The sequence below is a fragment of the Myotis myotis genome, unplaced genomic scaffold, assembly GCF_014108235.1.
Source record: "Myotis myotis isolate mMyoMyo1 unplaced genomic scaffold, mMyoMyo1.p scaffold_m19_p_1, whole genome shotgun sequence".
NCBI classification, from domain to species: Eukaryota; Metazoa; Chordata; class Mammalia; order Chiroptera; family Vespertilionidae; genus Myotis; species Myotis myotis.
The window spans coordinates 99348891-99370561 of NW_023416313.1; the positions used below are offsets into that span (position 1 = coordinate 99348891).

The 21671-nt window shown below is 43.3% G+C and overlaps 1 protein-coding gene across 4 annotated transcripts in view; it reads left to right on the forward strand.

Annotated features, from left to right (window-relative positions):
* Positions 1 to 12101: 12101 nt before the first annotated feature.
* Positions 12102 to 21671, forward strand: part of RSU1 (Ras suppressor protein 1) — a 198394-nt gene continuing 188824 nt past the window's right edge. For all 4 annotated transcript variants that reach the window (XM_036346219.1, XM_036346244.1, XM_036346227.1 and 1 more), the window contains exons 1-2: positions 12102 to 12261; positions 12493 to 12604. In XM_036346219.1, the coding sequence (XP_036202112.1) occupies positions 12496 to 12604 (109 nt within the window). In that variant the 5' untranslated portion in view covers positions 12102 to 12261; positions 12493 to 12495. The remainder of the gene's footprint in view (positions 12262 to 12492; positions 12605 to 21671) is intronic.

Genomic DNA, 21671 nt, shown 5'->3' on the forward strand with positions numbered 1-21671 from the left:
TATCTTTATCTGACTGGCTTATTTCACTTAGCATAATGCTCTCCAGTTCCATCCATGCTGTTGCAAAAGGCAAGAGTTCCTTTTTTTTTTTTTTTACCGCAGCATAGTATTCCATTGTGTATATGTACCACAGTTTTCTAATCCACTCATCTGCTGATGGGCACTTAGGCTGTTTCCAAATCTTAGCTATGGTGAATTGTGCTGCTATGAACATAGGGGTGCATATATCCTTTCTGATTGGCGTTTCTGGTTTCTTGGGATATATTCCTAGTAGTGGGATCACTAGGTCAAATGGGAGTTCCATTTTTAGTTTTTTGAGGTAGCTCCATACTGTTCTCCACAGTGGCTGCACCAGTCTGCATTCCCACCAGCAGTGCAGAAGAGTTCCTTTTTCTCCACATCCTCTCCAGCACTTGTTGTTTGTTGATTTGTTGATGATAGCCATTCTGACAGGTGTGAGATGATAACACATTGTCGTTTTGATTTGCATCTCTCCTATAATTAGTGACTTTGAGCATGTTTTCATATGTCTTTCGGCCTTCTGTATGTTCTCTTTCGAAAAGTGTCTATCTAGGTCCGTTGCCCATTTTTTTATTGGAGTGTTTATCTTCCTTTTGTTAAGTTTCATGAGATCCCTGTAAATGTTGGAAATTAAACCCTTATTGGTGGTATCATTGGCAAATATGTTCTCCCATGTAGTGGGTCTTCTTGTTGTTTTGTTGATGGTTTCCTTTGCTGTGCAAAAGCTTTTTATTTTGATGTAGTCCCATTTGTTTATTTTCTCTTTAGTTTCCATTGCCCTAGGAGCATTATCAGAGAAGAAATTCCTTCGGCATATGTTTGCAATTTCACTGCCTGTGGATTCCTCTAGTATTTTTATGGTTTCCCATCTTACGTTTAAGTCTTTTATCCATTTTGAGTTTATTTTTGTGTATGGTGTGAGTTAGTGGTCTAGTTTCATCTTTTTGCATGTATCTGTCCAATTTTCCCAACACCATTTATTGAAGAGACTGTCTTGACTCCATTGTATGTTCTTGCCTCCTTTGTCGAATATTAATTGGGCATAGTGGTTTGGGTCGACTTCTGGGGTCTCTATTCTATTCCATTGATCTATATGTCTGTTCTTGTGCCAGTACCAAGCTGTTTTAAGAACAGTGGCTTTGTAATACAGTTTGATATCTGGTATTGAGATCCCACCTACTTTGTTCTTTCTCAGGATTGCCGCAGCTATTCAGGGTCCTTTTTTATTCCAGATGAATTTTTGGAACGTTCGTTCTAGATTTGTGAAATATGCCGTTGGTAATTTAATGGGGATTGCAATGAATCTATAGATTGCTTTGGGTGGTATGGACATTTTAATGATGTTGATTCTACCAATCCATGAACACGGTATGTTCTTCCATCTGCTTATGTCTTCCTCTATCTCTTTTTTCAGTGTCCTGTAGTTTTTGGCATATAAGTCTTTTACCTCCTTGGTTAAGTTTATTCCTAGGTATTTTAATTTTTTTGGTGCAATGGTAAATGGGATTGCTTTTGTAGTTTCACTTTCTGTAAGTTCACTATTGGTGTAAAGAAATGCCATGGATTTCTTAGCATTAATTTTGTATCCTGCTACATTGCCGAATTCATTTATTAAGTGTAATAATTTTTTGATGGAGTCTTTAGGGTTCTCTATGTACAGTATCATGTCATCTGCAAATAAGGACAGTTTTACTTCTTCTTTTCTAATCTGGATGCCTTTTATTTCTTCTTCTTGTCTGATTGCAATGGCTAGTACTTCCAGTACTATGTTGAACAGGAGTGGTGAAAGAGGGCATCCCTGTCTTGTTCCTGTTTTTAGGGGGAATGGTTTTAGTTTTTGCCCATTGATTATGATGTTGGCTGTGGGTTTGTCATATATGGCTTTTATTATGTTGAGGTATGATCCCTCAATTCCTATCTTGCTGAGGGTTTTTATCAAGAAAGGGTGTTGAATTTTGTCAAATGCTTTTTCTGCATCAATTGATATGACTATGTGTTTTTTTTTCTCTCAATTTGTTTATGTGATGTATCACATTTATTGATTTGCGGATATTGTACCATCCTTGCATCCCTGGGATAAATCCTACTTGGTCATGGTGTATGATCTTTTTGATGTACTGCTGGATCTGCTTTGCTAGGGTTTTGTTGAGGATTTTGGCATCTATGTTCATGAGGGATATTGGCCTATAATTCTCTTTCATTGTATTGTCTTTATCTGGTTTTGGGATTAGGGTGATGCTGGCTTCATAGAATGAGCTGGAAAGTGTTCCTTCCTCTTGGATCTTTTGACATAGTCTGAGGAGGATAGGTTTTAGGTCTTCCTTGAATGTTCGGTAAAGCTCCCCTGTGAAGCCGTCTGGCCCTGGGCTTGTTTGCTGGAAGCTTTTTGATGACTGCTTCAATTTCCTCCATAGTTATTGGCCTATTGAGATTTTTAGATTCTTCCTGATTAAGTTTTGGAAGGTTGTATTTTTCTAGGAATATGTCCATTTTCTCCAGGTTGTCTAGTGTGTTGGAGTAGAGTTGTTCATAGTATTTTCTAACACTCCTTTGTATTTCTATGGGGTCTGTTGTTATTTCTCCTCTTTCATTTCTGATTTTGTTTATTTGGGTCTTCTCTCTTTGTTTCTTGGTGAGCCTGGCTAGAGGTGTATCAATCTTGTTTATCCAACCAGCTCTTGGTTTTGTTGATCTTTTGTATTGTTTTTTTGGTCTCTATGTCGTTTATCTCCACTCTGATCTTTGTTATTTCCTTCCTTCTGCTTACAGTGGGCTTTTTTAGTTGCTCTCTTTCTAACTCTTCGAGTTGTAGAGTTAGGTCATTTATTCTCATTGTTTCTTGTTTCTTGCAGTAGGCTTGTAGAGCTATGACCTTCCCTCTCGAGACTGCTTTTGCTGTGTCCCATAGGTTTTGGATTGTTGTGCTTTCATTGTCGTTTGTTGCCATGATGTTTTTTATGTCTTCTTTGATCTCACTGGTAAACCAGTCGTTGTTTAATAGCATGCTATTTAGTCTCCATGTGTTTGATTTTTCTGGATTGTTTTTGTTGTAGTTGATTTCCAGTTTTATGCCTTTGTGGTCTGAGAAGATGCTTGATATGATTTCAATTTTCTTGAATTTGAAAAGACTTTGTCTGTGACCCAATATATGGTCTATCTTTGAAGATGACAAATGTGCACTTGAGGAGAATGTATATTCTGTGGCTTTGGGGTGAAATGTTCTGAAGATGTCAATTAATTCCATCTGATCTAGTGAGTCATTTAGGATTGATGTTTCTTTGCTGAGTTTCTGTTTAGAGGATTTGTCCAGTGGTGATAACGGGGTGTTAAGGTTCCCTACTATGATTGTATTGCTGTCAATCTCTCCCTTGATCTCCTCCAGAAGATTTCTTATGTATTTGGGTGCTCCTATATTGGGTGCATATATATTTACCAGAGTTATTTCTTCTTGTTGGACTGCTCCCTTTTGTATTATGAAGTGGCCTTCTTTATCTCTTTTTATGTCCTTCACTTTGAGATCTAATTTGTCAGATATAAGTATTGCTACCCCGGCTTTTTTTTTTTCACTTCCATTGGCCTGAAAAACCTTTTTCCATCCCTTCACCATCAGTCTGTGTGCGTCTTTTTTTCTGAGGTGGGTTTCCTGTAGACAGCAGATATATGGGTCATGTTTTCTTAGCCGCTCATTTACCCTATGCCTTTTGACTGGGGCATTGAATCCATTTACATTTAAAGTTATTATTGATAGAAACTTGTTAGTCACCATTTTTGTTCTTTATCGCTGCGTTCCTTCTTTGTTTCCTATTTTTTCTATTTACAGCAGACCCTTTAGCATTTCTTGCATTGCTGGTTTGGTTGTAATAAACTCCCGTAGACCATTTTTGTCTGTGAAGCTCCTGATTTGACCCTCAATTTTGATTGATAGCCTTGCTGGGTACAGTATTCTTGGATTCAGACCCTTCCTTTTCATGACTTTGTATATTTCATTCCATTCCCTTCTTGCCTGATGTGTTTCTGTTGAGAAATCGGTCGCTAGTCTGATGGGGGATCCTTTGTAGGTAACTTTCTGTCTCTCTCTGGCTGCTTTTAAGATTCTTGCTTTGTCGTTGGTGTTTGCCAATTTAATTATTATGTGCCTTGGCGTCGGTCTTTTCGGGTTCATTTTGTTTGGGACTCTGTGAGCTTCTTGGATTTGTGTGAGTTTTTTCTTCCCTATATCAGGGAAATTTTCTGTTACTATTTTTTCAAACAGGTTTTCTATTCCTTGCTCAATTTCCTCTCCTTCTGGCACCCCGTATTATTTGGATGTTGTTTCGTTTAGCGTTGTCCCAGAGTTCTCTTAGGCTCTCCTCCTGCTTTTTAATTTTTTTTTCTAGAAGCTGTTCTGTTTGAGTATTTTTTCCTACCTTGTCTTCTAGCTCGCTGATGCGGTCCTCTGCTTCTTCTAGTCTACTGTTGATGCTTTCTATTGAGTTCTTTATAGCAGTGATGTCATTTTTCATTTCTTCTTGTTTTTTCTTCATTTCCTCTTGGTTCCTACACATATTGTTGAATTTGTCTTCCATTCTTTCATCCACCTTATGGCCATTTCTCTGAATTCTTTCTCTGACAGGTTGCTTGCCTCCATTGCCTCCATTTCATTTACTTCCTTTTCTGATGATGCCTGTTTTTCTTTCATATGTGGGTTGGTTCTTTGTTTCACCATAATCTCTCTTCTCTAGGTGTTTTGTTATGTAGTTTTCTCTCTGCTTTAGGGGAAGTCTAACCTTTCCATGAGAAGAAGCAGTGCTCGTCTGAGTTCACGCAATCACGCTGCTTGAGATCCCTTGTTTCCAGGTTAGTAGCTGATCTCTGGATGCTGGTAACAGCCACTCAAGATGGCGCAGTCTCCGCTGCTGAGCTGGTGCACTGGGAGAGGTTTCAGCCGCAGTCTCCAACCGTCCTTTTTTTTTCTGGGAGTTCTCTGTCTTTCCCGGCTGCAGACTGTCTCGCAGCTGAATATCCTCTGCCTATTCGGGCTGTATGTTACCCGTTTCAGCTGCTCACCCTTATCTGCTCTAGGACAAGGCACAGGACACGTCCGTTTATACCTCCACCATTTTCTCCGTCTCCCACTTGTTTTAATTTTTGTTGCCTGTGCTTTTGGTTACTTATGTGAGAATTCATTGCCAAGACTGTTATCAAGGATTTTTTTTTTCTCTTTTCTTCTAGGAGTTTTATGGTTTTATGTCTTACATTCAAATCTTTGGTCTATTTTGAGCTAATTTTTGCAAGTGGAATAAGGGGCCCAGTTTCTTTCTTTTGCATGTGGTTGTCCAGTTTCCCCACCACCATTTATTGAAGAAATTGTCCTTTCTCTATTTTATGCTCTTGGCTTCCTTGCAAAAAATTACTTGACTGTACATGTGGGGGACTATGTCTGGGCTCCCTATTCTGTTTCACTGATCTATGAGCCTGTTTTTAATACCAGTATCATGCTGTTTGATTACTATAGCATTGTAATGTAGCTTGAAATCAGTAAGTGTGATGCCTCTAGCTTTGTTGTTCTTTTACTTTTCAATTACAATTTACATTCAATATTATTTTGTATTAGTTTCAGGTGTACAGCATAGTGGATAGACAGCATATATTTTACATAGTTATTACAATATTATTGACTATATTCCCCTATGCTGTACTTTACATCCCTGAAATTATGTTGTAACTACCAATTTGTACTCAATCCCTTCACTTTTTTCACCCAGTTCTCTAACCCACCTCCCCTCTGACTACCATTGGTTTGTTCTCAGTATCAATGTCTGTTCCAATTTTGTTTGTTTATTCCATATGTTAGATTCCACATATAAGTGAAATCACAAGATATTTGCCTTTCTCTAACTGACTTCACTTAGCATAATACCCTCTAGGTCCATCCATGCTGTCGCAATGGTAAAATTTCATTTATTTTTCATGGCTAACTGGGCCATGCTCTGATGTGATCTGACGCCTGCCTCTGGGCATGTTAGTTCTGGAGCCTCATGGGAGGAACTCCAGTATAGGTCAATGTCAGGCACTGCCTGTGACCCATCCTGGAGCTACAAAGTGACCCACAGTTTGTGGCTTCCTCTGCTGGGGCTGGGTGCATGTGGAAGGGGACAAGCTGTAGACCAAGCACAGCTTCCACCATCACTGAGCCTAAAGGCAGATCAGCAAAAGGCACAAGGCCCTCCGAGATCTGCCTCCACCTGCCAGCTGCTCCACCACCCCTTGAATCTTCCCGGACTCCCTGGAGGGCTTTCTAAGAAAGTCTGCACAGTGGGCCCAAGCTGGCTTCAGCCAGCAGTCTCCTCTGCATGGTAGAGTTTGCAGGAAGGGACCACTGAGAGTTGGGAGGATGTGGCTAGTGGATTTCCTATGCTGGGGGTGACTCTGGTCAGGCACACAGCTCAGTCTCTCCACATGCCCATCACCAATATGCCGAGTCTGTTCAAACTTTCTTAAGAGCTCTCCCAGGAAGTCTGCATTGCAGGCCCAGACTGGCTGCAGCCAGTAGACTCCTTCACAGGGTGTAAACTCAACAGGGTGTGGCCACCTTGAGTGGGGAGAGTGGGTGTACTGGATCTCCTGTGTGGGGGTGATCTAGTCAGGCCCACAAGTGTGTGTGTTGGGGGGGAATGGCCCTCACCCCAGAGTCGCACAATTTAGTCCCTCCCTGTGCCTATCTCGGACACTTCCTAATACTGCCCAGTCCTCCTCGAGAGCTCTCCAAGGAAGTCTGCATCATGTGCTCAGCCTGGCCATAGCCAACAGACTCCTCCACAGAGCTCAAGCTCAGCAGGGCGGAGCCACAGGGAGTCAGGAGGATGGTGATAGTGCATTCTCCAGGCTGGTGCCCTATGGAGGGGAGTACTTGACCCAGGAAAGATGGTGTAAAGATGGTGTCTGTGGGCAGTGGAAGTGAGAATCAGCACAGGGACCTAGGTGGCTGTCCCTCTAACCCTCTCCTCGGGAACACACAGACCAGTCCTACTCTGTGACTCCAGTCCTCTCAGAGCTGCCTTTTCTCCGCCAGAGCCCTGGGCGAATAGCTGAGAATGAAATTATGTGTATGGGTCCTTTAAGTGGGCATCTGGGTTTCTAACCGACTCCCATCTCATCCTGGTGGGCAGAATCCACACTGATTTTCACAGCCAGGTGTTATGTGGGCTCCTCTTCTTGGCTCTGATGCTCTGGGCTATGTAACCTGGTGTGAGGTTGAAATCCCACACTCCTCAGGGGGAACCTTTGCAGCTGAGACATCCTTCCAGCTTCTCACCCTCCCCATCTCTGCCCTTCCTACTAATCTCTATGTGGTTTCTGTAAATCCTTGCTTATAAGACTTCTGTTCAGCTGGTCTTCAGTTGGTTATTCAGGTTGGTTTTTCTATAATTTAGCTGTAATTCTGATTTGGTCCTGGGAAGAAATGAGTGTAACGTCCACCTACTCTGCTGCTATCTTCGGAAGAATCTAGCTTTGTTCTTACTCAGGATTTCTTTGGCTCTGTAGGGTCTTTTGTGGTTCTAAATCTATACAAATTTGGGGATTGCTCTTTCTATTTCTGTGAGAAAAAAAAATGCCACTAGAATTTTCATTGGGATTGCATTGACTCTGTAGATTGCTTTGGGTGGTATGAACATTTTTCACAATATGAATTATTCCAATCTAAGAACAGGGTATCTTTCTGTTTGTGTCTTCTTTAATCTCTGGCATCAGTGTCTTGTAGTTTTCAGTGAATAGGACTTCCACCTCCTTGATTAAATTTATTCCTAAGCATTTTATTGTTTTTGATGCAACTGTAAATGGAATTGCTTTCTTGACTTTTCTTTCAGATAGTTTGTTGTTAGTGTATAGAAATGTAACTGATTTTTATATAATGACTCTGCATCCTGCTACTTTACTGCGCTCATTTATTAATTCTAACAGTTTTCTAGTAGATGACTTATGTCATCTCTCATTAGTAAGACCAATCTCATTTCTTCTTCTGGTTCTGCTTTACACTTAACTCACTCATTTATAAATGTTTATTGAGCATTTACTATACGACATGTATTAGGCATAATGAGGATAAAGTGGTGAACAAAATTGCCATGTAACTCCATAAACTCTCCCTACTTCAAAAAGCCTACTTCTCAGCTCCCTTCTTGCCTGGTTTCCTGAGCCAGTCCTAAGGCAAATCCTCAATTTTCTTTTCTGGTGAAATTTTACAGTAAGTCAGCTTCCCAGATCTAGTGGCTAAGTGATAACTTTCCTGCTCCCAAAATGCATCACCATGAAACTCCATTGTTAGGTATGGGAGCCCTGGAGAGAGCTAACAAGTAGTTCACATCTGTATAAGCATTCTGGTTGTTAAAATACTGGGATACACAAAAATTCTGCTTTCAGGCTACAGTGAAATCCAGAAAAGTGAGGTCATTAGTTGGACTTTAATGGAAAATGATATTCTTGCCTGAGTCTGAAGGGAACAAAACAAGCACAAATTTAATGAAAAAGAAGTCTCTACTACCTGCAACTGATCATACACTAAACTAAGAAATTCTAACCACATCTCGCTCCAGGTAAGAATAGGAACTTTAGACACCCTGTTTGAGAAGGCACAGGGCAGGTGGCAATAGCCACACCCTGACAACACCTCCTCTTCCAGCCTCCCCATGATCCAGCAACTAAAGGACTAATGCCAACATAGGAGGGGGCTTTAGGACGCTGTCCCAGCATTACCTGGGGCCATTCTGGTTCAATTCTCCTGGTAATACCCAACCCTACATACTCATAGTCTGAGAACACAGAACTGGGCATGTATGTGTGGTGTGGGTAAGTCAGCCTACTATCTGATCTCTCCTGGCGCTGATTTCCGGTCTCCTGAAACAACTGGACCTAAGCATGAAGAAAAGAGATGATGCCTTTTGGTCTTCAAGGAATGAAACAGAAAGACATTGAAGCCCAAAATAACTTCTAGAGAAATGCAGGGGAATTGGGAATCAATTTCCCAGGTGCTACCTGGATGTGGTAGGTGCAGTTTGAAAAGGTGAGACCGAAAGTAATAAGTCTAGCCATCACTGGTTCACGTTGTCCTTGTCTGGCCTTCAGGGACTGGCTTGGATAGCTCAGCAAGAGGCCACCACAAGCTCTCTGTGGACACAGTGGCATGTCCTGGCACTTTAGGTACCTTGTGAAGAATGGCCCAGGGGACAGATAGGACTGATGACAGTTTGGGGCTTGGAGATGCCTATGATATGGGTTCTACTTGTCACAATTTCCTCTTAAATTTCAACTCCACTTAATGGAAGGACTTGATACACAGCTCCTAATCATTCACCAAAGGAGCACTAACACCATTAATTTTATTAAGAAAGATGAGAACTAATATCTATATATTTACTCTATGCCAGGCATCATTCTCATATATCATTCGCTGAAATATAATACTAAGAAACATGACCCCCATTTTACAGATGAGAAAAATGAGGTATGAAAAAGTTATGTAAAACTTGAGTAACAGAACTGTAATTCTAATCTTAGCAACTGCCCAAGAGAGAGCCTTCCATTAGACCTGAAGGATTACATGTGAATTAATTAAACATGACAGTCAAAATGTTTTCATAGACCTATTAAAATTATTAAAAAGGGTGACACTGTTAATGATCTATAGCTCACCTGAGGATATGTTTTTATTGATTTTTTAGAGAGTGGGAGAGAGAGAGTGCCCGGGCGGGGTGGGGGGGGGGGGAGCAGTAGTCCATTTCTCCTGATTGGAAGTACTGAAGCATAGACTGTATGTAAGCAGAGAACTTGGCAGTGATACTGTGGAAGCAATTTAAATTCTGGTGAGTACTGACTTATCCATGTAGAACTGGTTACATAATTTGCAAGGCTCAGTGCAAAAGAAAATGTTTTTTAAATTATTAAACATTAAAAATTATTTAAAAACTAGAGGCCTGGTGCATGAAAATTCATGCAATGGGGGGTCCCTTAGCCCAGCCTGCACCCTCTCATAGTCTGGGACCCTTGGGGGATGCCCACCTGGTGGTTTAGGCCTGCTCCCCAAGAACAGATCATCTAAAAGAAATAATCATATCCTTTGCTAAGGATTTTTTAAAAAGGTAATGGTTACATGAAAATTCACTACCGGTGGGGCTGAGGGGACTGGGGGACTCTGGCAGCAGGTGCACAGAGAGGCTGGACCCACCTGGGGGCAGGCCCAGCCATGCACCTGCTGCCTGCCCCCCCTCCCCCCATGGGGCTGAGGGGACTGGGTGCTGCCATCTTGTGAGGGCATGGTGGTCAATTAGCATATTACCTCTTTATTATATAGGATTATTAAATATTTCAAGATGGTGACAGCAGAGCCTTAAACTAAGTGTGGGGCCCATGTAGGCATGGAGCTTTGGATAATTGCATAGGTGGCATACCCAGGAAGCTGGCTCTGTTTCCATATTATAAAAATCTGGAACTTAGGGACACATTTCATAAAGAACTAGAGGCCCAATGCACGGAATTTGTGCAAGGGCCTTGGCCCTGGCCCCCACCCTCCGCCGCTGTTGCGACTGGGGGCCTCTGCCACCTCTGCCTTGTCCCCTGCCCGCTGTGGCTTTGTCCAGAAGGAAGGAAGGATGTCTGGAAGGACGTCCGGTCTAATTAGTATATTAACCTTTTATTGTTACAGATTGCACTGGTAAAGTGAAGAGAATGAGAGGAGAGTTACAAGGGAGTGAAAAGAATTTCTGGAAAACATGATGTGAATGAAAGCATGCTGACAAATGAAACAGAAAGACATTGCAGCTCAAAATAATATCGAGAGAAATGCAGCAGAACTGGGAATCGATTTTCCGAGTGCTACCTAGATGAGGGGTTGGTAAGTGCAGTTTGAGAAGATGAGACCAGAAGCAATAGAACAGCCATAGCTGACGCTCATAATTCATTTCCCTCCAGCAGCAAAGGCAGTCTTGTGATTACAGGGAGTCATAACACCGGGTTCTCACCTCTAAAGACAAACAGCCCAGGGAAAATTAATGCTGATCGAGGAGGGAAACAAACACACATCCACAACAGAAGAGCTACCACACTAGCTATCTAGGAAAATCCGCTCAGACCTTCATGCCTGAATATGAAATGACAACCAAGAATCATCAGAGAATTACAGCAGCAATCATGGGAAAGAACGAAACACGCATAAAAAGGGATACTTGAGGGAACATAATTTAGTAAACAGAGGGACTCCAGCAAGACGTATCCAAAGAGATGTTGGTGGGAACCCAGAAATCACGTGAAATCAGATAACCACTCAGCAGGAAAGACGGAACCAGTCTTAAGTTAGAGCACTAAGTTTAGTGGGTTCCTAATCTTCAAGAACAATTCATTGGATTTCAAGCAATAAAGACGAATGTAAAGCTGCAAGATCGTAGAGATATCGTGAAGGTTGCAAGAAAAAGAATATCAGTTAGAAACGCTAGTTAAAAAAAAAAAAGGAAACGGTATAATGGAGTCACCATTCAATAGAAAGCAAAATAAAGCACGGGACAATTTTGAGAGCAGTATTAGAAGAGAGAGGTCATTTCTTTATCTGGGTATTTCCCTCTTCATGTGACACAGAGGTCCTTGGCTGGGCGCTGGGGGCACGGACCTCCAGGCAGTCCGTCTTGGACGAGCTCATGCTATAGCGGGGGGCACACTCGTGGGTAAGGGACTCACGGTGGCAACTTCCGGTGAGTGGACCCGCAGCTACAGAAGCAGGACCTGCGGAAAGGTTCCCTTCCAGCTTCCCCAGGACCCAACACTCAGTCTCTCGCTCAGCTTCCCCCCTTTCATCCGCGGCGCTCCTGCCTAACTGAGCCTGCGCCAGCACTAACGCGCACGCGCCAACGCCGGTCCAATCAGAATCTCAAACCCAAATTCCAGGTGGGAGGACTCCTCGCGGGGAGGGGCGGGATCTTCAGGCCGAACCACGGCCGTGATTGGTCGGTGGAGGGGACACACGTTCTCCTTTAGGCGAAGCCTCGCCCGCCGGCCAAATGTAGGGAACTCTTCTCCTAATTTGGGAAGGGTCCGGCGCGGGCCTGGGCGGGGCGGCGCCGAGTGCGCCTGCGCAGAGCGTCCGCCCGGGAGCGTTCTCTGTTTGGGTGTTGCTTCAGCTCCGGCGGGCGGGGTGCATCTCTCACTCGCAAAACGCGCCCCGCGGGAGCCGGCAGTTTCCACGTACAACCTGTGAGGTGCTTGCTGCCCGCTGAGGTGAGTGTGTGTGGCAGTGCACTTGGCTTTGCCGGTCTCCGTGCGGTTTGAGGGGTGCCTGACCCTTTCCACGCCCCCGCCCCATCCTCCCGCTTGCACCCGGTCCTTGCTCCTGGATGCCCACTTTGCAGGGCGCGGGGGAAGCCGAGCGTGGCAAGCAGAGTTCCCTCCTTTCTGTTTCCGCACCCTCCTGCCTTCACCCACGTGCTTTGTTGTTGTCCTTTGGTGCAGATCATGTCCAAGTCCCTGAAAAAGTTGGTAGAGGAGAGCCGGGAGAAGAACCAGCCGGAAGTGGACATGAGTGACCGCGGCATCTCCAACATGCTGGACGTCCACGGCCTGTGTGAGTGCCGGGGCCCCGCCCTCCCCTTGGAGGGGCTGGAAGGGCGTGTAAGTTTTCCAAGTAACTGCCGGCCATTGTGTGAGCGGTTGTCCTGGCTTATAGGCCACCCTCTGCTTGTAAACATCACTTGTCAAGACCTTGGCTCACAAAGTTTGCCGTCAGAACGTGCTCTCTTTTGCCTGGAAAACGCGCGTGGGGGCCCGGGCAAGGATCACACAGATGGCTGCTGCTGCTGCACTTCAGCAGTTGTCTGTGCGGATTGATGGCGTTTGGGTATTGTCCACTCGGTTTACTTAATAGCCACTTTATTGTTTAATTGAAAATCTTTTTAAAAAAATCATTCTTCTTTTCTCCTAATATAGGCTTTGGCCCTTGAACAAATGCCGCACAAATGTTACATGGCAAGTGTTCTTGTGCCTGGAGTTATGTTAAACATTTCTCACTCATTACCATTTTGTGGGTCTGTCCTCTTTCGTTTAGGCTTTTGTTTCCAGCTTGTGCTACGGTGATGTCTTCCTAACTTCCCACTTGCCTCCAGGTTTACGGACCCTGTGGTCTAGTCTCTATTGCTCGCAGTGCTATTTTTTCAGTAACACAGGTCTCTGTGTTACTCTGTCCTTTAAGCCAGGGAATACAAACTCAAAGGTCTGGGCGGTAGTCATGACCGCCTTAATGGTATCCCACCTACTACTCAGATCCAAACAGTTGCTACCACCTGGAGAAGTTTGCTCAGTGTTGCCAGAGTGTTTTTGTTTGTTTTGTTTTTTAAGAAAACAAGTATCTGGGTGAAACTTACCAATTTTCAGAAGTTGGCGATTCATTTCAGTATTTGAAAAATACTTTATAAAGGTGAAATAAAATACTCTTCAGGCTGAATGTGGCTTCAGTTTGGACCTTCTCTCTTAAACACCTCTGGTTGCTCATTACCAGCGGCAATGCTCCAGTTTCCTTGGCGTGACTCCTGAATCTGACCACAACCCACCTTAGGTCCCGTCCCCTCCGTGCATTTGGTGTCCCCGCCATTCTACCTCATTGCCCTTCCTGAGCCAGGGCACACCCTTTCAGGTTTGTCTACCTTTACAGGTATTGTTTCCTCCCTCTTCACTCTTCTTCGCCCAAAATATTTTCACTGTTTATCAAGAGTCAGCTCAGACGTCCCAGCCTAGGTAAAGCCTCTGTCTGTCCCAAGCTGACGTAGTTAACCCTCTCTCCTATGAAGCTAGACATACCTTGTTTCATGACCCTTGTTACACAGGATTGTAACCTGTTTTTAACCTAGCTGTTTCTCTTCCCCACTGGGAGCCTGCAGGGGCTTACAGCTGGGCAAAATTCATATTTGCCTTCTTTATAATATTGCCTGGAACACAGTAGGTGCTCATAATGGTTGATGGATGAAAGAAAGAAGGCTGGCTTCAGCCTGTGAGTTTATGGGATCCACACTAGTTTGTGACAATGGAGACGAAGGGGAGAGGTCCAGGAGACCTGAAAATATAATGGATTGCTTGTTAGACGTGGAGAGAGCAAAGTCAGATTTACTGTGACTCCATGGTTTGTGCCTGGGACAGACATGGGGGATGGTGCCATTGATACATCTCTGAAAAGTTGATGAAAATTTGTAAGCTCTTAGGAAGATATCTGCCATTAGGCTTAGCTTTTGTACTAATTAGCATCTCAGCCTCCTGCTATGTGTTGGCCTCTCTCAGTGGTGATGGCTTCCCTGGGGCAGCAACAGAGCAGATGTCTCTGGTACTGAATTGGCACTTGTGGATCTGGGTGTGTCCCCGAGCTGCCCCTGCCTGGTCCTGGTTATCACCGGGGACACTGCTGCAGTGGAGGGAGGAGGTGAAGAGCTGCCAGCAGAGGCCTGGCTCTGCTGTACTCTTGGCCCCATGGCTTTCTGCTCCTTGGCACTCATTTTCTCATGGGCTTGAAGAAAGAGATTGCTTTCAGCGGAAAAACATTGTATTTCTCAGCTTTCAAGAGAATTTTTTTTTTCTGTAATATAAGTAGGGAGAGTGGTGTAGCTATTTTGGTTCAGTTGCATTATCTCTTTGAGGCCTTGACTTTTATTGAAGAAAAAAGAGCCACTTGCTTCCTGAAAAAGATGTTTCCGTTGTAATATGAGGTAGTGGAAAGTAAGATCATCCTTAATTTTTCCTAGAGAGCATACTAAAGGAAGAATGTACTTCCTGGGGAGTTCAGGGGAAGTGAGTTTGGCCTCTGTGGTGTGTGTAGACCCAAGAGTGGCTGCTTTCTGCTATAGCTCCCTGACTTTTGGAGCTGGGAGTTTCTGAATGCTTTCCAAAGCCTATTATTCCTCACTGGAATTCATGTATCAGTAGTGCACATCATATTTTACATATTAAAATATTTGACAAGATTATATTTATTGCAGCATGAGAAGCCACAGCCTTTCCTTATAACATTTTTAGCTGTTATCATGTAGTTTTATGAATAGTTTTATTGGTTTAGTGCTAAGATAAGCCTCTTTGGAGAAACTGAAAAAAATGTAAGGGCATTAAAGGGAAATTATGAGACACAATAACCATTCTCTTCCACTGAACTCCCCAGGAAGTATGTTCATTCTTATCTCCCAAAAGATAAGAATGGAGATTTGTGCTTATTCTCATGAGATGTCCATCTGTCTGTCTGCTGGGAGAGTTGTGTCTAAGAAGCGCAGCACTGCCTCTGAGACAGTACTTGGCCTTAAAAAATGTTTTCAGGAGCTTAGATACCAAAAGCTTTCTGATGGAGAAAACTTCCTAGGCCAGAGATAGCCAGCAGACAGGTTCTAGAGTTTCCTGTCAGATTCTGAAAATGGCCAAATCCTGCTTTGCCAGGCAGGAGAGTGCGGTACTCATAAGTGGGGCTTTGGAGTGGAATAGTGTGGCTTCAGATTCTTCATCTTCTACTTACTGCTGTGAAACGTCAGAGAAGCTGCTTAACCTTTCTGAGCCTCAGTTTCCTCATTGTCAAATGGATATGTAAGTACCCATTTGGTTGGATTGGTTTAGTGCTAAAGGCACTGATGTATGTCAGCTGCTGAGCACTATGCCTGCACATGAAATGTTAACTATTAATGCGAAGTTCCAGATGGAACTTGGTAAGCCTCAGCTATCACCAGTTCCACCATATCGGCCTGAACCAAGAATAGCATGGTTAATTAGACAGAGTGAGGGATTTGTGTCCTATGAGGAATATATATATATATATATATATATATATATATATATACATACATACATACATACACACACATATATATATGTATATATACACACACACATACATATACTATATATACATATATATTTTATTTCAGAGAGGAAGGGAGAGGGAGAGAGAGAAACATCAATGATGAGAGAGAATCATCGATCGGCTGCCTCCTGCACACCCCCACTGGGGATCGAGCCCACAACCCAGGCATGTGCCCTTGACCGGAATCAAACATCGGACCCTTCAGTCCACAGGCCGACAACTCTATCCACTGAGCCAAACCGGTTAGGGCCTGTGTGGATGTTTTTATGTGGCTTATTAGGATCTGGAGGGTATGGTACTTTTGCCTAAGGTTGTTATAGATTTAGATTGCTGTTATTTTTTTAATTACCCCTCATTTTTTCTTTCTCTTCATTGTTTTCCTATAGGACGTGTAATCTGCACACATGTTCTCCTTAAAGCTTCCAAGTGTAATGACACCGATTTTGTTCTTTTTATTAAAGAAAATTTAACTGCAGAAACTCTCCACACAGCAGCTGTCTTCACTGGATGATAAAGTTGCTTTTGAAGGGTCCTGTCATCAGCTTCCGGGAGCTAAGAATCCCATCAGGAGCCTGCAAGATTTCCCCATTTCTTTTACTTAAGTCTTTTGTGACGTTTTAATCTCTTCAAGTTTATTACCCTCTGGGCGTTCAGGCCTTTATCAGTTTTTTTTCAGGTTAGGCTGAAATATCTTTCAGACCAATCTTAGAAAATAACCTGCCTGGGAGGTCTTTCTAAAGGAGCCTATAAAATAATCCACAAAAGTACTCACAGGTTCTTTGGTTTCAAAAGCTGTGTTAAACCTGGAAGTAGTCACTTCTCTTAGGTATGTCGGTTACAGACATACCTTGTTTTATTGTACTTCACAGATGTTGCTGATTTTTACAAATTGAAGTCAAAGACCCTCCAGCACAAAGAGATTATGACTCGCTTTATTGCAATACTGACTTTATGGAGGTAGTCTGGAACTGAACCCACAATATCTCTGAGTATGCCTGTAGGTTGTCTTCGAGGGGAAGGTTAAAGAGCTGGGGAGACCATGTCCTGTTAGCTGTAATCTTTATTAAGACCTTTTATATTTTGACTCCTCTAAGTTGCCTGTATATGCCCACCTTTGTGTTTCTTTTTTTTGTGTGTGTTTTTTAAAGTTTATCTTTATTGTTGAAAGTATTGCAGATGTCCCTCTCTTTTTCCCATTGACCCTCTCCACCCTGCAATATCTTGGCCTGGGCAGCCCTTTTCTCTCCCCAGCTAACTAACCCCTCCCTTGTCACTTAATGCTTATAAAAGAAAGAATGATTTATCTATCTACGTAACTCCATTGAGATGTTTCCCCACCATCCCATTCAGCCTGGGTTAAGTGGCTCTTTTGGGCCAGGTGTGCTTGCTTCTGCTATCTCTGTACTTGGCATTGTGCTTGGGGAAAGTTGATTGAAGAAGGATGCTATTGCATTAATTAAGAGTTCAGTTGAGCTAGGGTGGACAGCATAGCACAGCTGAGGGAATGTTGCCTCTGTGTCCCTGCCACTGACTTCTCCCCGACTGTCCAGAGGGAACAGTTTACAACTATTAGGAACAACATAGAACTGTTCAGTGTTCAGTTTTTTACTTTAGGACAGAGTAGAAACAAAATGCTTCATCCAGGTAGGAAATAAAATGAAGAAGAAATTGTGACCCCCTTTGATGTAACTGAAATAATAATGAATGACCTTTTACAATTTTTCAATCATCGGGCATTTCGGTTCCAGTTAGCCATGGCTTCTTTTTTGTGAGCAGCTTTATGTTCCTAGCAGCCTAACCTTGGGCAAGTCACTTAACCTCTCTGTGCCTCAGATTTTGCATCTGTAAAATGGAAATAGTAAGAGTAGCTACTTCATAGAATTACTGAGTCATTATCTGTGAAATGCCTTGAATACCATCTAGCATGTATGTCTTGGTCCATTCATTCGGGCTGCTATAACAGTACCAGAGGCTGGGTGGCTTATAAGTGACAGAATTTCTCATGGTTCTGGAGACTGGCAGTCTATAAGATCAAGGAATGGGCAGATTCCCTGTCTGGTGTGGACCCACTTCCTGTTACATAGATGGCCATCTCACTGTGTCCTCACATGGTAAAAAGGACAAGGGATCTCTTTGGAGTCTCTTTATGAAGGGCACTAATACCTAATTCATGAATGCTCGGCCCTCATGACCTCATCACCTCCCAAAGGTTCCCCTCTCCTAATAACATCACAAAATAGGGGTTAGGTTTCAGTATATCACTTTTAGGGGGAAACCGAAACATTCAGTCTATCTCATGGCACATATTAGTCTTAATATTCACTATTAATATTTTAAGCTTCTATCTATGATTATATAAAATATGCAGAACAGTGTCTCTTTAGTGTTTTGAATTCTCAGTCATGGTACTTCTCCAGTGGTCTTCACCTCTTGTCTGCTGGTTCATAATGTCTGGGCACCCAGTGCCTCCTTCCTCATCTGACTGAGATTCCTGGGAGACATTAAATGGGTATGTCAGTGTCATGGGGTCAGGAGCCAGGGACACTGTGGGAGGTGGCTGGACAGCTGGGTCTTTAATAGGATTTTAGTTGTAGTGTGTTCCTGTCTGTTGAGAATGACAGGCATTAAAACTGTTGGCAGTTTTTCAGCTAATAATTAAGATACTGTATGTCATCCTATAGCTATTTATTGAATGTATTTATTTATTTTTGTGATGAGCACAATGTAAGCTAAGTCTTTGGGAGCTTCTTCCCTGTTGAATCTTTAAATTACCCAGTGATTAATATTTGCTAAGTTAAGGAAACTGTAAGCTAGTTAATGGATTAGCAGTAGTTAGATTTTTTTAAGAAATCATAATACCCATTACTTTGCCATAATAGCCAGCTTTTAATTTTGATAAAAAGTGCTAGAGTTGATATGGATAATAATTGCAAACCAGATCCTAGATCAGGGGTGGGCAAACTTTTTGACTCGAGAGCCACAATGGGTTCTTAAACTGGACCGGAGGGCCGGGACAAAAGCATGGATGGAGTGTTTCTGTGAACTAATATAAATTCAAAGTAAACATCATTACATAAAAGGGTACGGTCTTTTTTTTTTTTTTTTTAGTTTTATTCATTTGAAACGGGCCGGATCTGGCCCGCAGGCTGTAGTTTGCCCACAGCTGTCCTAGATCCTCTTTTCATAAATTTACAAGAACCTGGTTTAAAGAATTCAATCTAGATATCTGAGATACATTATTACAAAGCAAAAACTAGAATTGATTTCTTTACATCACATAAAGGTCTCTTGCTTCATTGAATAGCAAGTTTGTGCAGGTTGATTTATTTTTTTGTTTTTTAAAGGCAAAAGCATAAAATGTGGCCTAGGAACAGTCCATGTAGGTCAAGTGCCAGACCAGCATGGGTCAGCGTTGAGCCTCTGCGGGTTCCTCAGGCTTCCTCAGCTCACACTCACCATCATTCACTTCTGCTTGGGCAGTTGCTTCCTCTTGCCCCGTCATGCCTCTTTCTTCAGGTAAAGGGATATCCTCTTTTATGGTACTTCTTCCTAGAAACTTATAGCCAAAGAAACCCCCCCTTGCTATGGTCTGTCTGATCCAAAGCATCTTTATGATTGGGGCCTTTCATAACTGCAGTGCAGCCTGAAGCCTCTGCTGGAGGCAGAGGCACAGGGGCTTCCGAATAGAGAGGCATTGATCAGTGAGTTTCCCAGTGAAAGATAGGGCGAATGTAATTTGCCATTGCCCCTTGGGGCATAGTTCATCAGTGTGTGATGTTTAACAGTGCTGGGGCTGCCATGCACAATACCACAGATGGGATTGGGGGCGGGGGGGGGGGGGGGGCGGCGGCGGGGCACTTAAACAGACATTTTCTCACAGTTTGAAAGGCTGGAAGTCCAAAATCAAAGTGTAGGCAGGACAGGTTTCTCTGAGGCATCTCTCCTTGGCTTGCAATGGCCGCCTTCTCGCTGTGTCCTCACATGGTGTTCCCTCTGAGCATGCCTGTCTCTGGTGTCTCTCTGTGTGTCCACTTTCCTTGTCTCATACGGATACAGTTTGGATTACGGCTGACCTAATGGCTGCATTTTAACTTGTTTAAAGGTCCTGTCTCCAAATACAGTGACATTCTGAGATACTGGGGGTTAGGGCTTCAACACAGGAATCTTAGGAGCCATAGTTCACTCTATCACATCTACATTAGAGGTTCTGAATGGTTCATGCTTGAGTGCTTACACTGGGGCAAATGCTTCTCACTTATAACATCACCCCTTGCTGCAGCATTTACAGATGAGCAAGCAGAATGGGATCTTGAGGCTGTAAGTCCCAGGATCACACAGTTAGTGGCAGAATCAGAGTTCACACTTAAGTGTATCTAACACCTTTGTTCTATAATAACCGTGCTGTGTTGTTTCCCACCCCTGAAGTGTAACAGAGATCTGGCTCAGATGTTAAGGAGTGGGATTTCTGGGGTGCCTGGGACAGCAGGCCTTACTATAAGGCATTCACCTTCAGAATTCTTGAAAACTTGGGGGGGAAAAAAGCATCATTTGGGTAGCCTGCAGCCTGGAAACTTAGGTTTATCATATTTTTTTCTTTATTTTACTTTTTTCATCCCCATTTATTCCCCCTTATACCCTCCTCCATCTTTGTCTACCCCCTGGAATCACTCCAGTGTTGTCCGCATCCATGAGTTCTTTCTCTCTCTCTCTCTCTCTCCCTCTCTTTTTTTTTTTTTTTTTGGCTCAATCCCTCTATTCCCTCAACTTCGCTCCCAGAACTGTGAGCTTGTTCTCTATAAGTCTGTCTTACCATATTGTTGCAGAGCTTTAACTGTGGAGGAAAACACTAGAAGCAACTTATTCTCTATCTGGTCAGTATTAACTGTGAACCCTTCTTTTTCCTTATGGTTTTCAAGAAAACTATTAGTCTTAACTGAATTTAGCGATCAGATGTGAGATGTCTTTGCACTGTATATTCATTTTTCTGTCTGTCTTCAAACTTAGAACATTAGTTCAGAACACTCTGAAGTCTGGTGCTAGAGAAGATTGTGTTTGGGAAATATTGGTATATATATACACACACATACACACACACATATATATATTACATAAATTATACATAAATTACATATATATATATATATATAAATAAGAGCCCAGCAACTGGAAAGGCAAAACAACCAGAATGACTGGTGGCGATGATGCGCTCCGAGGCAGCCAACAAACCTGATCTGGGCTCCGATCGGCCCCCCATCCCCAGCCAGCCTGGCCCCCGATTGGCCCCCAACACCTCGATCGGGGGTGGGGCCAGCTGGCCAATCGCCCACGGCCCCTCCTCCCAACCTGCCCAGCCTGATGGGCCCCATTGGGGTGGGCCGGCTGGACCCCACCCATGCGTGAATTCCTGCATCGGGCCTCTAGTCTACACTAATAAAAGACAAACATGCAAATTGACTGTACCTTCTATGTGTTAAGCCACGCCCACCAGCCAATCAGAGCAACTATATGCAAATTAACCCAACCAAGATGGCGGCCAGCAGCCATGGAGCTGGAGCAAGCAGGAGGCTTGGTTGCCCCAATGATGGAGGAAGCTAAGCTTCCCGTCTGCTGTGATGGCTCTGAGCTCCACTGAAAGCAACAAAGTTTCAATTATAGAAGGTAAATAAACCCCAGATACCTGCTTTCAGCCGGCCGTGACCACAGAGCTGGAGTGAGCAGGAGTGGGTTGTCCCTGGCGATGGAGGAAGCCAAGCTTCCCTCCTGCCTGCCCTGGCCAGCTCTGAGCTCCTCTCAAGGCTACAAAGTTTCA